At 39.6% G+C, this 14,497-nt stretch overlaps 1 protein-coding gene and 2 non-coding genes across 7 annotated transcripts in view; all 3 read left to right on the top strand.

Moving 5' to 3' along the window:
* The window catches only part of CHD8 (chromodomain helicase DNA binding protein 8), a 56,831-nt gene that overhangs the window by 37,454 nt on the left and 4,880 nt on the right, over positions 1-14,497 (top strand). For all 5 annotated transcript variants that reach the window (XM_063088736.1, XM_063088733.1, XM_063088735.1 and 2 more), the window contains exons 12-34: positions 214-335; positions 479-722; positions 1,691-1,867; positions 2,836-2,979; positions 3,250-3,505; positions 4,182-4,392; positions 4,637-4,832; positions 5,324-5,491; positions 5,692-5,871; positions 6,022-6,132; positions 6,443-6,639; positions 6,922-7,121; positions 7,226-7,382; positions 7,473-7,562; positions 7,834-7,937; positions 9,121-9,250; positions 10,407-10,482; positions 10,946-11,000; positions 11,180-11,387; positions 11,789-11,997; positions 12,091-12,810; positions 13,030-13,181; positions 13,436-13,738. In XM_063088736.1, the coding sequence (XP_062944806.1) occupies positions 214-335; positions 479-722; positions 1,691-1,867; positions 2,836-2,979; positions 3,250-3,505; positions 4,182-4,392; positions 4,637-4,832; positions 5,324-5,491; positions 5,692-5,871; positions 6,022-6,132; positions 6,443-6,639; positions 6,922-7,121; positions 7,226-7,382; positions 7,473-7,562; positions 7,834-7,937; positions 9,121-9,250; positions 10,407-10,482; positions 10,946-11,000; positions 11,180-11,387; positions 11,789-11,997; positions 12,091-12,810; positions 13,030-13,181; positions 13,436-13,738 (4,410 nt within the window). The remainder of the gene's footprint in view (positions 1-213; positions 336-478; positions 723-1,690; positions 1,868-2,835; positions 2,980-3,249; positions 3,506-4,181; positions 4,393-4,636; positions 4,833-5,323; positions 5,492-5,691; positions 5,872-6,021; positions 6,133-6,442; positions 6,640-6,921; positions 7,122-7,225; positions 7,383-7,472; positions 7,563-7,833; positions 7,938-9,120; positions 9,251-10,406; positions 10,483-10,945; positions 11,001-11,179; positions 11,388-11,788; positions 11,998-12,090; positions 12,811-13,029; positions 13,182-13,435; positions 13,739-14,497) is intronic.
* LOC134374411 (small nucleolar RNA U6-53/MBII-28) lies at positions 9,766-9,875 on the top strand. The gene has a single exon (XR_010023259.1). It is a non-coding gene; the product is annotated as a small nucleolar RNA U6-53/MBII-28 (small nucleolar RNA).
* Positions 14,241-14,349, top strand: LOC134374413 (small nucleolar RNA U6-53/MBII-28). Its single transcript, XR_010023261.1, has one exon. It is a non-coding gene; the product is annotated as a small nucleolar RNA U6-53/MBII-28 (small nucleolar RNA).

Below are 14,497 nucleotides of genomic sequence, written 5' to 3'. Positions count from 1 at the left end.
TAGAATCTTCCAAAAGTAACCATTGAGATTTTCTTCTTTCTTTTCTTTTATCTTTTTTTTTTATCATTATGAATTCATGAATTTAAATATTTTTGATGTTTTAATTCAAGCAAAGTTTTTGGATTGCCTTCAATTACTAGAACTCTACCTAGTAAGTCTTACCTAATGTTGTTAGTGTCTCCACCTCATTTATTTAAATTTCCTGCTTTTTAGAATCGTCCTCAGGCAAATGCCTGGAAGAAGTTGGAGCTGTCACATGAATATAAAAACAGAAACCAGTTACGAGAATATCAGTTGGAAGGGGTCAATTGGCTGTTGTTTAATTGGTATAACAGGTAAAGAGTGGGCCCATTAGATGTAGGCTTAGCCTGGGGATTATTTTTATTCATTTTCTATTGAAACAGTTCATTCCTACATGCTCTCTTTTTTTTAAGATAGTGTCTCTTGACCTGCTTTTTTGTACCTGGTGAATCTGCAGGCAAAACTGCATCCTGGCTGATGAGATGGGATTGGGCAAAACTATTCAGTCCATTGCCTTCTTGCAAGAGGTATATAATGTGGGTATCCATGGCCCCTTCTTGGTCATTGCCCCACTGTCCACAATTACTAACTGGGAGCGAGAATTTAATACATGGACAGAGATGAACACCATTGTGTACCATGGCAGTCTGGCCAGCCGGCAGATGATTCAGCAATATGAAATGTACTGCAAAGATTCACGGGTGAGTTCTGTGTGTTAAGAATGCTATAGTTTAGGGAAAGTAGGCCAAGGCACCTGGTATTTTAGGGGCTACATATGATTTTAAAGCTTTTTTTTAGGCTCTCTGTGATTTTTTGTACAGCAGTGTGCAGTGCATTTTTTGACTTGGCTATTTTTACTGAGTAGACATTTTGATTCAGTGGAAGTTCTGACTTTCTGAATATGTACATTTTAAATAGGATTTTACCAGCATTGATGAGTTTTAATCAAAATATTTTTCAGAATGAAATTTATTTAGCCACTTTAATTCCTTGATCTATATGGTGGTGTATTTAAACATTTCCTTTCCTTTCTTTTCTTTTTTTTTGTCAGTCTACTGAAATTTTCTTCAAGATTAGTTTCTTTTTCTATACAAATTTGAAGACAAAAAAATTGAATCCATCTTGTATTAACATTGAGTTCTATTGTTTTTCTACAATTAGTTTTTTCCTGCGGCTTCTATTTCTACCAAACCAAATTTTCTCAAGTCAAATTTTGCAGCTCTTAATTTGCTAAGATGTTTTGATTCTTCTGTCAATTTTTAGACAGTAAACCAATATTAATGTGTTCTGTATTAGCTATTTTCACTTTTATTTGTGTCTTGTATGTTTCAGCATTCCCCCAATGTTTGTGGATTTCATTGTTAACCAACAAAAGATCTAGGGCAGAGTTGAGATATGTGAGCTAGGCATATAGCAGAGTCAAAAATGTCCAGCTTCATTCAGTGATGTCTGTCTTTTTCCCAAGAGACTGAACATGTTGAGGAAGCAATGTATCTTACATTCAGTGATTTACCACTGTTTATCGAGAAGATAAACAGTGGTGGAGGTGGGTGGTGGTGCAGTTTGTATTTCCTGTTAAACCTGCCTGAATATAGAAAAATAACCCAGAAGAGCTCCTCATTTACATACATTTTAGGCCTTTTCTGACTTTTACTGCCTTCATGCTTAGGGGCGCCTTATCCCAGGCGCATACAAGTTTGATGCCCTGATCACCACTTTTGAGATGATTTTGTCAGACTGTCCTGAGCTTCGTGAGATTGAATGGCGTTGTGTCATCATTGATGAGGCCCATCGACTGAAGAACCGTAATTGCAAGCTGCTTGATAGTCTCAAGCACATGGATCTGGTGAGTTCCCCACACCAACTTGTTGACAGAAACACCTGGAATTAACCCTAATTCCCTGTGGAATGAAAATAACCCTAATTTAGCAAAGAAGAAAAAATAATCCAAATCTTGGTACTACGTAGCAGGTATGGCCTATGGGAATGTAACCTAAAAGTCATAAATTTTAGATAGAAAGGATTTACAGTTTAGTGGCTCTCAACCAGGAGGATAGGTTGGAAGCTACATTAGTTACCTATTCCTGCATGACAAAATACTCTAAAACTTAGTGGCTTAACAGCTACTATATTTTTTTGTGATTCTCTGGCTCAGCCACTTAGGCCGAGCTCAGCTGGGCTGTTCTTCTGATGGTCTTGCCTGGAGTCATTAATGCTGCTGCATCTGGCAGCTGATGCTGGTTATTGTATGGGGCACTTGGGTGATCTTCCACATGGCCTCTCATCCTCCAGTAGGCCAAACAGTCTTTACATGAGAGTCCCAGGGCAGTATTCCAAGAAGGCAAACATGGATGCTACAAGGCCTTTGAAATAGGCCCTGAAACTCAAACAGTATCACTTCTGCTACATTCTCTTTGTGAGAGTAAGTCACAAGACAATACTGAATTCAAAATGGCCATATTTAAACCAGGACAGTTACATTCCCTATAGGGAGCAGATTAGGATATCTGTGGGAAGTAGAATATGGATCGTTACATGTAATTGGAAAAAAAACATAGTCTGAATTACTGTATTATTTATTTGCTTATAATCATAATATTTAAGTTATTTCAATATGTTAAATAATGTCGAGGTGTTTTTTAATACTTTATGTTTATCAAAAGAGAACAAGTGAAAGAAAAGATAGTAATCTGGTCCATTCCCATCATTTTATAGATAACGAAATTAAAGCTAATGATCATATACCTGATGGAAATTCCCGGAAGTCCTTTGTGGTTTTGAATTTTGTTATTCCTCTGTTTTCTCCATTTCTAGGAACACAAAGTGCTACTCACAGGAACACCATTGCAAAATACTGTGGAGGAACTGTTTAGCTTACTTCATTTCTTGGAACCTTCACAGTTTCCCTCAGAGTCAGAGTTCCTCAAGGACTTTGGGGATCTCAAGACAGAGGAACAGGTAGGAAATCTATCTGATGAGATACTAACCCAGAACAAAAAAGGTAAAATTTGCACAAGGCAGACATCTGTTGCCATAATCATGAAGGGCCTTTCCAGACTCCTTATAATCTCTTCCCTACATCATCTATATTTATTGTCCAAAATCTGTATTCGTCAGATATTGGAAAACTGTCATTTTTTTCCCTTATGATTCCACATAATTTAAGAATGTTCATCCTCCTGTTATAGGGTTGCTTTTTTTTTTCCCTCTCTGTAATGTGGACCACAGGTTCAAAAACTACAGGCCATTCTCAAGCCTATGATGCTGAGAAGACTCAAAGAGGATGTTGAAAAAAACTTGGCACCCAAACAGGAAACTATTATTGAAGTAGAGCTCACTAATATCCAGAAGAAATACTACAGGGCTATTTTGGAGAAGAATTTCTCCTTCCTTTCCAAAGGGGCAGGTCATACCAACATGCCTAATCTACTCAACACAATGATGGAGTTGCGCAAATGCTGCAACCACCCATATCTCATCAATGGTAAGGGAATTCCTATAAGATACCTGAACTTCTTTATTACCTGTGTTTAATTCTAAATGACATGCCTAAGAGACAATGGATGCACTGACTGTTCCACCCTAATTTGGGGGTGGGGACTAAGGGATGGTGAAGGATTCTTCTTTTAAAAAAAGATTTTTATGTGGGATGTCTTTTTCTAGTTCTTTCTACCCCTTTGATCCTGCCTGATCTCTAAAATTGAATAGGATTTGTTTACAATTTCGTGAAGAAGAACTCAGGTTATTCTGCTGTCAGGATAAATGTCCTCACTGATAATCCATTTTGCTGTTTCTTTTTGAGTGCCAGTAGGGTGGTGATCGGGGTTTGTGTGTTCCATCTTAGTCCTTGTCTACATCTTTACATATTTTTTCCGTAGGCCTGCCTTACTTGGAATATTTTGTATGACACAATTGAAGATGATTTAGGATTTTTTGTGGCTGATCGGTACTGGGATCTGAACCCTTGACCTTGGTGTTATATCGCCAAGCTCTCACCAGCTAAACTAACTGGCCAGGCCTGGTGCTGAAATTCTGTGTGACAGATATGATCTCAAGTCAGATTACCTTTTTTTCTTTGCTTTCTTATCTCAGTTAAACAAACTACAACCTTAATATGTTTCCCTGGATCTCAACATTAAATTTGATTTTTCTTTTGGTAGGTGCAGAAGAAAAAATTCTAACAGAATTTCGAGAAGCTTGCCATATTATTCCTCATGACTTCCACCTACAGGCCATGGTTCGTTCAGCTGGCAAATTGGTTCTTATTGACAAGTTACTTCCAAAGCTTAAAGCTGGTGGCCATAAAGTTCTGATCTTCTCCCAGATGGTACGCTGCCTAGATATCCTAGAGGATTATCTAATCCAGAGGAGGTGAGAAAGGAGTCATTTTAGTCTTATGGTTAATGTATCCTCATAAAGCTGCAAAGAGTAGGAGGGCCTGGATTTAGAGTTGACCAGCTGCAATAAGAGAACTATTTAAAACTCTCACTCTCAACTTCCTTATGTGGTTTTTGGCCAGCTGGGGATGTGGGGTACTGATACTAATCCTACCCTGTTCTTTTAGTCACTTCCTCTGGTTAGCCACTTAAACTTCTTTTCTGTGACTCCCATACAGGTACTTATATGAACGTATCGATGGGCGAGTTAGAGGCAACCTTCGACAGGCTGCTATCGACCGTTTCAGCAAGCCTGACTCAGACCGATTTGTCTTCTTGCTATGCACTCGGGCTGGTGGACTTGGTATTAATCTCACAGCTGCTGATACCTGCATCATCTTTGATTCAGACTGGAATCCACAAAATGACCTGCAGGTAAAGGAAATCATTGTCTACCTAATCAATAACTACCTAACCTGGGAGGTTTTTCAACAAGATCAGGATCTATTTCAGAGAGTATGGAATTGTTTACTTAGAGGTGGCATTTAGGTCAAGAGTCAGCAAACTTTTTCTGTAAAAGACCCGATAGTAAATGTTTTGGGCTTTGTGGGCCACAGTCTCTATTGTATCTACTCACTTCTGCTCCTGTAGCACAAAAGCAGTTACAGACAATATGTAAATGAATGGACAGGATTGTGTTCCAATAAAACTTTATTTATAGGAACGGATGTCCACACAGATCATAGTTTGCTGACCCCTGGTCTACATGATAGGGCAGTAATTTAATCTTGAAATTGACTTGGTTTTGAGTTGATTTCATGGCTGCTTTATGAATGTGGAAGAATTGTGAATTGGTATTTTGTATCCCCTCCCCCTCTAATTTTATGTTATCTTTCCCCTTTCCTTCCTTTTTTTTTGTAAACCAGGCCCAGGCACGGTGTCATCGAATTGGGCAGAGCAAAGCTGTGAAGGTGTACCGTCTTATTACTCGTAATTCTTATGAGAGAGAGATGTTTGATAAGGCCAGCCTCAAGTTGGGATTGGATAAGGCTGTGCTTCAGTCCATGAGTGGTCGGGATGGCAACATTACTGGAGTGAGTCTTCTTAGTCTATAGATAAGATTATAGTAGGTTATAGTGATAGGGGAAGACAAAAGCTATTTTTGCACATGAATCTGACTACCTTGTTTGGATTCTCAATTATTACTTCTTAACAATATAATAACTAAAATATTATGGTCTGGTTAGATAATATTCTCTTGGTAGTCTTTTCATCTTTCTGTTGATTTTTGCAGATCCAGCAGTTCTCCAAGAAGGAGATTGAAGATCTTTTAAGAAAAGGAGCATATGCAGCCATAATGGAGGAAGATGATGAGGGTTCCAAGTTTTGTGAAGAAGACATCGACCAGATCTTGTTAAGACGAACTACAACCATCACCATTGAATCCGAAGGAAAAGGTTCTACCTTTGCCAAGGTTTGTTCTATCTGTGCCAGAGACTAGAAAAGCAAAGATAAGATACAGCAATCTCTAGGATTTAAATATGTTTTTAAAATGTAGTTGCTGATTTCCCATTGCCCAAAAAAGTGTTATAGTCAACTTTACTCTGCCTTTGTTCCTCACTAGGCAAGCTTTGTTGCTTCTGAAAATAGGACAGATATTTCACTGGATGATCCCAACTTCTGGCAAAAATGGGCTAAAAAGGCTGACCTAGACATGGATCTGCTCAATAGCAAGGTAAGCTTACTCTTCCTTTAGGGAGAAAGTATCACAGAAGACACACTACATTCAGTAGTCTTTATAGCTGCGGTTTATGATGATGTACAGTATACAAGAGCTGTTGTAGAAACTTTCTACCTTGGAAGCCCCAGATAAATACTTAGAAATCTACTACCCCATTTTGCTTCTTGAGTTCCTGTAAAAAAAAATGTCTCTTTGAGTATCTGCATATGTTACATCTAAGGCTGTTTCAATCTGTAATTGTCTTACTTCTTTTGCCATGAGCATATCATGAAGAGAGTTAATTATTCTTCTGTTTTCTGCATAGAATAACTTGGTAATTGACACACCTAGAGTACGAAAACAGACCCGCCACTTCAGCACTCTGAAAGATGATGACCTGGTAGAATTCTCTGATTTGGAAAGTGAGGATGATGAGCGGCCACGCTCCCGCAGACATGACCGTCATCATGCCTATGGGCGCACTGACTGCTTTCGGGTGGAAAAGCACCTCCTGGTATATGGGTAAGAACCCACCTTGCCATGAGAAGAGTGCATCTCCATCCAGATAGACATCCTGTTTACCTTTCAAATTGGAAGCTATGACCAAAGAGGATAACGTGAAAATTTTTTTACCTTGGCAGGAATTTATTCCATTCTGTTACCCTGTTTTCCAAGTCTTTTTGTCTGTCACATTTTGGAACATATGATTTAGGGAGGAGGGGAAATATCATTGAGTTAGAGTTCCAAGAAAAATGTTAGAGTTCCAAGAAAAATGTTCATACGGTTTCCTTTTTTGTATTTTAGTTGGGGACGGTGGCGAGATATTTTGTCTCATGGACGCTTCAAGCGTCGTATGACTGAACGAGATGTGGAGACAATTTGCCGGGCCATCCTCGTCTACTGTCTTCTACACTACCGTGGGGATGAAAATATTAAAGGCTTCATTTGGGACTTGATTAGTCCTGCTGAAAATGGCAAGACAAAAGAATTGCAGAATCATTCAGGTAATTATCAACTCTTTACTTTTCATTTTTCTATAAGTTATCTAATCCTTTTCAGGTCCAAGGGTTTTTCTCAATCCAAGTCTTTGATGTCTCGCCTTTCACAGGTCTGTCTATCCCTGTGCCCCGTGGACGTAAGGGGAAAAAAGTAAAATCACAAAGCACTTTTGATATCCATAAGGCAGATTGGATCCGGAAATATAACCCTGATACTCTGTTCCAAGATGAGAGTTATAAGAAGCACTTGAAACATCAGTGTAACAAGTAAGGATGGAATTTAGCAAAGACAAGAACATTTCCCACCTCAAACTTTCTACACCGTTAATGAGCCAGCTCTGCGTCACTCCCTTCTAGGGTACTGTTGCGGGTACGAATGCTATACTACCTGAGGCAGGAGGTTATTGGAGACCAGGCAGAGAAGGTGTTAGGGGGTGCTGTTGCCAGGTAAAGTTCTGCTTTATTTTTCTTCATGCCCTGCCTTTTTCCAGGAAAGATTGTTTTGATTATTTCATTGTATACTATCTTTGGGATACCTGATAATTAAAATCTATATGTCACATCTTTAATCCTATTGTTGACATTAGTGGAAGGAAACACGGCAGATGCATGAGCATTTAAATTAATGGGTGAAGGAAGGTCCTATAATAATCTTTCAAAAGATTATCACTTTAGTTTACTGCATTGCTATGCTGACTTTGCTGTCTTATACCTTTAGTGAGATTGACATATGGTTCCCAGTGGTGGATCAGCTGGAGGTTCCAACAACATGGTGGGACAGTGAAGCTGACAAGTCTCTGCTCATTGGAGTCTTTAAGCATGGTAGGTGTCTTCTCCCAGCTGATTCCTTTCCTATTGGAGATTCATGTCCACAGATGAAACGTTTAGCAAAGTGCTCATGATAAATAACTAAGTTCTCTAATCTTCAATAAATTTATATTTGAGTTGGAAACTAGTTCTTAAATATCCGGAGCAGAGCAGTTAGTTCCTATAAATAGATGTTCAAGAAAGACCAGATGGACAGTTAAATCTCAAGGTAGGGAGCCTCCCACTTGCTGTCTAATCACTGTTATGTTACCCCACTGTGTGTTGTGGAGCCTAAGTTAAGGTTCCACAAATCAGGGGAGGTACTTTACACCCAATACTGTTAATAATAACCACACTTAATTTGTATGACTTTCCTGTGGCTTGCTGAAAGTGTTCTATTTGTCTAAATGTCTTATTTATCTAAGTGTTCAGCAGTCATTCTGATATAGGTGTGAGCAGCAATGTTTGAGTTAAACAAAAATAGAGTATAAAAAGGGAGAATAATCCCTTTGCAGTTTTGCCTAGTAACAAATTCCAGTCACTAAAAGCAGTGAGAACTTCTAGCCCAGTGACTTCATGAATTGGAGTATCTTTTCTTTTTTTAAAAAAACCTTTCTAGTTTTAATTCTATAAAATGTAAGTAATGGAACTTATACTGTGCGTTTTTGAGAAGTTTAATGGGATAAGAAAAACTGTGAGCATTTGTAGTCTTAGAATTGCCTGTGAGACATAGAAGTTTAGCAGAGTCCAAAAGGAGTGTGTTCATTCATTTATTCAATAATCATCATCAAATATTCACTGAGTGCCTATACTTGCAGGTACAAGTTTTTTATCCTTCATTTGAGAATGTCTGACCTACCCCTAAATTATTTGACTTCAGTCTCTCTATCTTTGTAGTAGAATGATTAAATTACCAGTTAAAGGGCAATGTAAATCTATCACCATAATATATAAATTTTTTGATTAAATTTCTATCATCAATTACTAATTAAAAGCTCTTCATGACTCCAAATTACTGTAAAAAATGTTACATATAGTAATATAACCCAATAGCTATGTAAGTTAACATTTTGAGTATATTTTGCATTCTGAGCAAAGTAGCCCACATGTATTCTAATTACTCTAGCAGCATACAAAGTCAACATAAAGGCAAAATGAATCTCTGATTTTCTTCAACTTACTGTCCTTTTTCTTCTAGGCTATGAGAAATATAATACTATGAGGGCGGACCCAGCCTTATGCTTCCTGGAAAAGGCTGGGCGACCAGATGACAAAGCCATTGCAGCAGAACATCGAGTGTTGGATAATTTCTCTGACATAGTAGAAGGGTAAGCATTGGTGTTTAGTTCTCTTAAAGCTCTTAGTTTACCTTGTAAAGGCTATTAGTTGCTTGTGCTAAAAGATAACATGACTCTAGCCTTGACTGAGCCCATTGGAATTCTTAATGATGGTTATAGTTATGAATAAGTCCTTAACAAAGAGTAAGACTAGCAGAAAGGACTCCATAAACTTGCCTAAACCACACTGTGCCATAAGATGCAACTAAGAGTGAAAAAAAAATTTTTTTTTTGGTGGCTGGCCCATATAGGAATCTCAACCTTGGTGTCAAGAATGAAAATTAATGTTATTCTCAAGTGGCTTATTTGATGTTTTATTCAATTTGCTTTACAGTGCTCTTCTGTACAATTACAGTAGCTGATAGGATAACTGATTCTCTTGAAAGATAACAGCTAAGCAGCTGTCACATGTTGCTTATGTGGTAGAACCTCAGGCAATTTTAGCCCTGGTTTATTATCTCCCAATGGTGCCTGACATAAAGGCATTTACTCTGCCTAAGTACGTGTCCCGATGATGAATTGCCATGCTAATACTGAGCCACCAGGTAGGGCAGTTTTGCCCTGGTTTGGGTGCCAGTGAGTTTAACAAAACTTCTCACATGGAAACCTGAGGGACATGTGACATAGTTCACTTAGTTAATAACCAATTCTTTCATGACTAAGTTGACTTAGTTAATGACCAATTCTTTCATGACTGAGAGATTTCTCTTTGATGATCACAACCTCAGTTTGCTTAGTGTAGGACCCTCTAAGGAAATTGGGTTTTTTATTTACTGCAAATCATTTGTTATGTCACCCTTCTGCTCAGTAGGGCAAAGTAGTAAAAATAAATTTAAAAAGTATGGACCTCTCATGAAAAAAATAAATAAAGTAAATAATAGGGGAGGAGGAAGAGGATGGGTTAAACACTAAAAAGGAAGTGTGCTGATCAAAGTGTTTCATTTGAAATTCAAGCAATTATGAGTGGTACTTTGTCAGTTTCTCACAATTTTTTGTTCTGTTGGATGCTATACCTAATTGACCCAAAGCTTAGCACTTGGCCAGCCATTTCCGCGAGTGTGAAATTAAAAGGCTATTCTGGATGTATGTTTGTCCAGGTGTTCATACTAGTGATAGAAGATTTTCTTGTGTCTCTGCATAATTTTAGGGTTGATTTTGATAAGGATTGTGAAGATCCTGAATATAAACCACTCCAGGGTCCCCCAAAGGACCAAGATGATGAGGTAAGGAATCCCATTTAAGTCTAGCTTTTCTCTATTACAAAATGGTTAAGACTTCTCCCATTCTCTGAATCTTAAAGTATATTGATTAATTTATAATACAAAATGGAGAATAAATACCATTTGAGAATATAAAGTATTAGTGTGAAGGATTGCAGCACTAACTGGGGAAGATAGAGATGACTTGTGAAGGAGGTGAGACTGAAGCTGGATATTAAAGGATATTATTTGACTGAAAAATTCCTGAGTCTCATTATCTTTGAGCCATTAATAAGAACTGACTTTTCAGGTTCTCCTTTCTTGTTCTTTTAGTTGCTTGCTTTCAAATTTTTGTGAGGGTTCCTTTCATTAGAAATTTTTCCTCATCCCTTGGTGCCATAGAAAGACACACAAAGGAAGTGATTTCAGAGTGCCAACTTTCTCCCTTTTCATCCTCCCTCCATCCTCTGGGGTGGCTCTCCTCTAGGGTGATCCCTTGATGATGATGGATGAGGAAATCTCGGTGATTGATGGAGATGAAGGTAAACTTCCAGGTCAACTAGTACAATTTTGTGTGGGGTGGCAAGATTGGGGAATTAAGGACTGAATTCTATCCTATCCTGGTACTTCTAATAGCTTTGCCTTTGGGTGGGTTGAAATACCAGTATTATCTCTACTACTCTTTCTATACTTCCTATTCATTCTACTTTGTTTTCTACAGCCCAAGTGACCCAGCAGCCAGGTCATCTATTCTGGCCTCCAGGCTCTGCCCTAACAGCTAGGCTTCGGCGCCTGGTAACAGCCTATCAGCGCAGCTACAAAAGAGAACAGATGAAGATTGAGGCCGCAGAACGTGGGGACCGGCGACGGCGGCGTTGTGAAGCAGCCTTCAAGTTAAAAGAAATTGCAAGGCGAGAGAAACAACAACGGTAAAATATAGCTGGAAATTTGGGCTGATCTATAAGTGTGTCTTCAACTATGGGCTCTAAACTGAAAACCATCTTAGGAAGGATTTATTTGGAATTCCCTACAAAGGGACCATCTTTTCTGCCTTGAATTGTTACACCTGTAGGACTTAAAATCTCAGTGGTGTGCAATAATTTTAACTCCCAGGTAGGTCTCTTTGTATAGATATTCTCATTGAGTTATTTGCCTGCTTCATTTTCCTCCTTAGCTTGGTGATTCTTACATGTTATATAGTACCTCTCACTGCCTCATCTAGGCTTTTTTTCCCTCTACTTTCAATGTTTTTGATTCTGGCTATTCTAAACTACACAAGAAGTAACCAGTTTTCCTGATTGTTGTTGCCTTACTCCTCTTCCTTTTGTAGATGGACAAGGCGTGAACAAACTGATTTCTATCGAGTAGTGTCTACCTTTGGTGTGGAATATGACCCTGACGGCATGCAGTTCCATTGGGATCGCTTCCGCAATTTTGCTCGACTAGACAAAAAAACAGATGAAAGTCTTACCAAGTACTTCCATGGCTTTGTGGCTATGTGCCGCCAAGTGTGCCGCCTTCCCCCAGCAGCTGGGGATGGTAAGTGTGATTGGAGAGTCTAGGGTGAGTGGGGATTGACAATAACAGAACCAACTCTTGGTTCATTTCTCCTTCCATCCCTATCTCTTGCAGAACCCCCAGACCCTAATCTGTTTATTGAGCCCATCACTGAGGAGAGGGCCTCACGGACTCTCTATCGTATTGAATTGCTTCGGCGCTTACGGGAGCAAGTTTTATGCCATCCCCTTTTAGAAGATCGGCTGGCATTGTGTCAGCCTCCAGGTCCTGAATTGCCCAAATGGTGGGAGACTGTTCGGCATGATGGAGAGCTTCTACGAGGGGCAGCCCGCCATGGGGTGAGCCAAACAGACTGCAACATCATGCAGGACCCAGACTTCTCTTTTCTGGCTGCCCGTATGAATTATATGCAGAACCATCAGGCAGGAGCACCAGCTCCATCCCTGTCACGCTGCTCTACTCCACTGCTACACCAGCAGTATACCTCGCGCACTGCCTCACCATTGCCACTGCGCCCAGATGCTCCTGTTGAAAAGTCACCTGAGGAGACAGCTGCCCAGGTCCCCAGTCTGGAGAGTCTAACTTTAAAGCTAGAGCATGAGGTGGTGGCCAGGAGCCGACCAACCCCACAAGACTATGAGATGCGAGTAGCCCCCTCTGCTACTACCCCTCTGGTTTCCCGGAGTGTTCCACCAGTCAAACTGGAGGATGAGGATGATTCAGACTCTGAGCTGGACTTGAGCAAGCTGTCACCATCATCCTCTTCTTCCTCATCCTCATCCAGCTCCAGCTCCAGCACTGATGAGAGTGAGGACGAGAAGGAAGAGAAGCTAAGTGAGTGCATGTGACAAGCTGTTGGCCCTCTTCCCTTTTCCCCCTCTCTGCTCATTTCCTTTCCTAAATGCATCCTCTTGAGTGAGATTCACATTTTGATTTGATAAAATATCAAAAGAGGTCTTTTACTCTTTGAGCCTTTGTTCAAAGCCTATGTAATAGCACTTCTATATAACATTATTTTTCCATCTTTGCTCACACATTCTACGTGATCTCTAGCTGCTGACAGGTCCCACTCAAAGCTCTATGATGAAGAGAGTCTCCTGTCCCTCACTATGTCCCAAGATGGATTCCCAAATGAAGATGGAGAACAAATGACCCCTGAGCTTCTGCTACTGCAGGAAAGACAAAGAGCCTCTGAGTGGCCCAAGGTAACAGCGTCATTCCTAGACACGTAGTGTCCAGAAATATAATGTAACATTATATACAGGGAACAAGGAACAGATGGTTCTGGGTTTTTTTAAATTGTGTTTTGTACTACATGTTTTTTCATGAAACTCTTCCCAGTTGATTTAGGGTTAATATTACCTCCCTTGTTTCTGCTTTATGGTAATGACAGCACTATTGTGTGTCACAGTGGCTAATACTCAGGCCCTTAAAACAGTATTTCTTTTTCTCCACTCAGGATCGTGTTCTGATAAACCGTATTGACCTCGTCTGCCAGGCTGTACTCTCAGGGAAGTGGCCTTCTAGCCGCAGGAGCCAGGAATTGATAACAGGAGGAATTTTGGGGCCAGGCAACCACTTGCTAGACAGTCCCTCATTGACTCCAGGAGAATATGGTGATTCTCCAGTCCCCACACCACGAAGTAGCAGTGCAGCTTCCATGGCAGAGGAGGAAGCATCTGCAGTCACCACAGCAGCAGCCCAGTTCACCAAACTTCGCCGAGGCATGGATGAGAAGGAGTTTACGGTTCAGATCAAAGATGTAAGCTCAGCAATTAGGCATTGGGAAGTACGGAAGGAGGCTGTGTAGTCCTTGCTAACTAGTTTTACTAACAGGATACTAAACTCATTTGGTTAAAGAACTTTAAAAATGAGAGGAATGAAAAATTAGAGTTCACAAAAAATCCATTTAGGAATAGTCATTGAAGAAAGAGATCTCCTGAGGTCTAGATTAAAAGAAACCATATTTTTGAAGGAAATTTAATTAACACAAGGCTTTTGGGTGGCTCAGTTCTAGATCTAAGCCTGAGTTTTTAAAAAATGAAATCAAATTATGGGAAAGCTGTTAAAATGAAACCAAAGTACTGTGGACCTTGTTAAAAACAAAAAGGAATCATTTCTACTGTAATTAAATCTGTGTTTTATAGATAGAAATTTTTATTTTTCTTCATCCCCTTCTCTGTTGGACCCTATTAGCTGGTCATAGAGTACTCAAAGAAGAAAAGTGTCTTAAATTAATATGTAACAGGAATAGGAGGATTTTGCCCCTTTGATGAGTTGCCATGCTAATTCTGAGACACCAGGCAAGGAGTTTTACCCTGCATTGGGTGTTATTGATATAAACTCTACTTCTCATAACTCTACGTGAGGGGCACTAGGTCAAGAAATGAAATCTTTCTTAGTCCCCCAAAACTTAATCTTTACTTTTTCTTTTCTTTTTTTTTTTGGTGTCTGGCTGGTAACACGTGAACTTGGGTTATAAGGCTGCACTCTAATCAACTGAGCTAACCAGCTAGCCCTT

This window comes from Cynocephalus volans, chromosome 3, assembly GCF_027409185.1.
Source record: "Cynocephalus volans isolate mCynVol1 chromosome 3, mCynVol1.pri, whole genome shotgun sequence".
NCBI classification, from domain to species: domain Eukaryota; kingdom Metazoa; phylum Chordata; class Mammalia; order Dermoptera; family Cynocephalidae; genus Cynocephalus; species Cynocephalus volans.
Note: the sequence above shows the minus strand (reverse complement) of the source record. Positions and strands in the feature narration are given on the sequence as shown.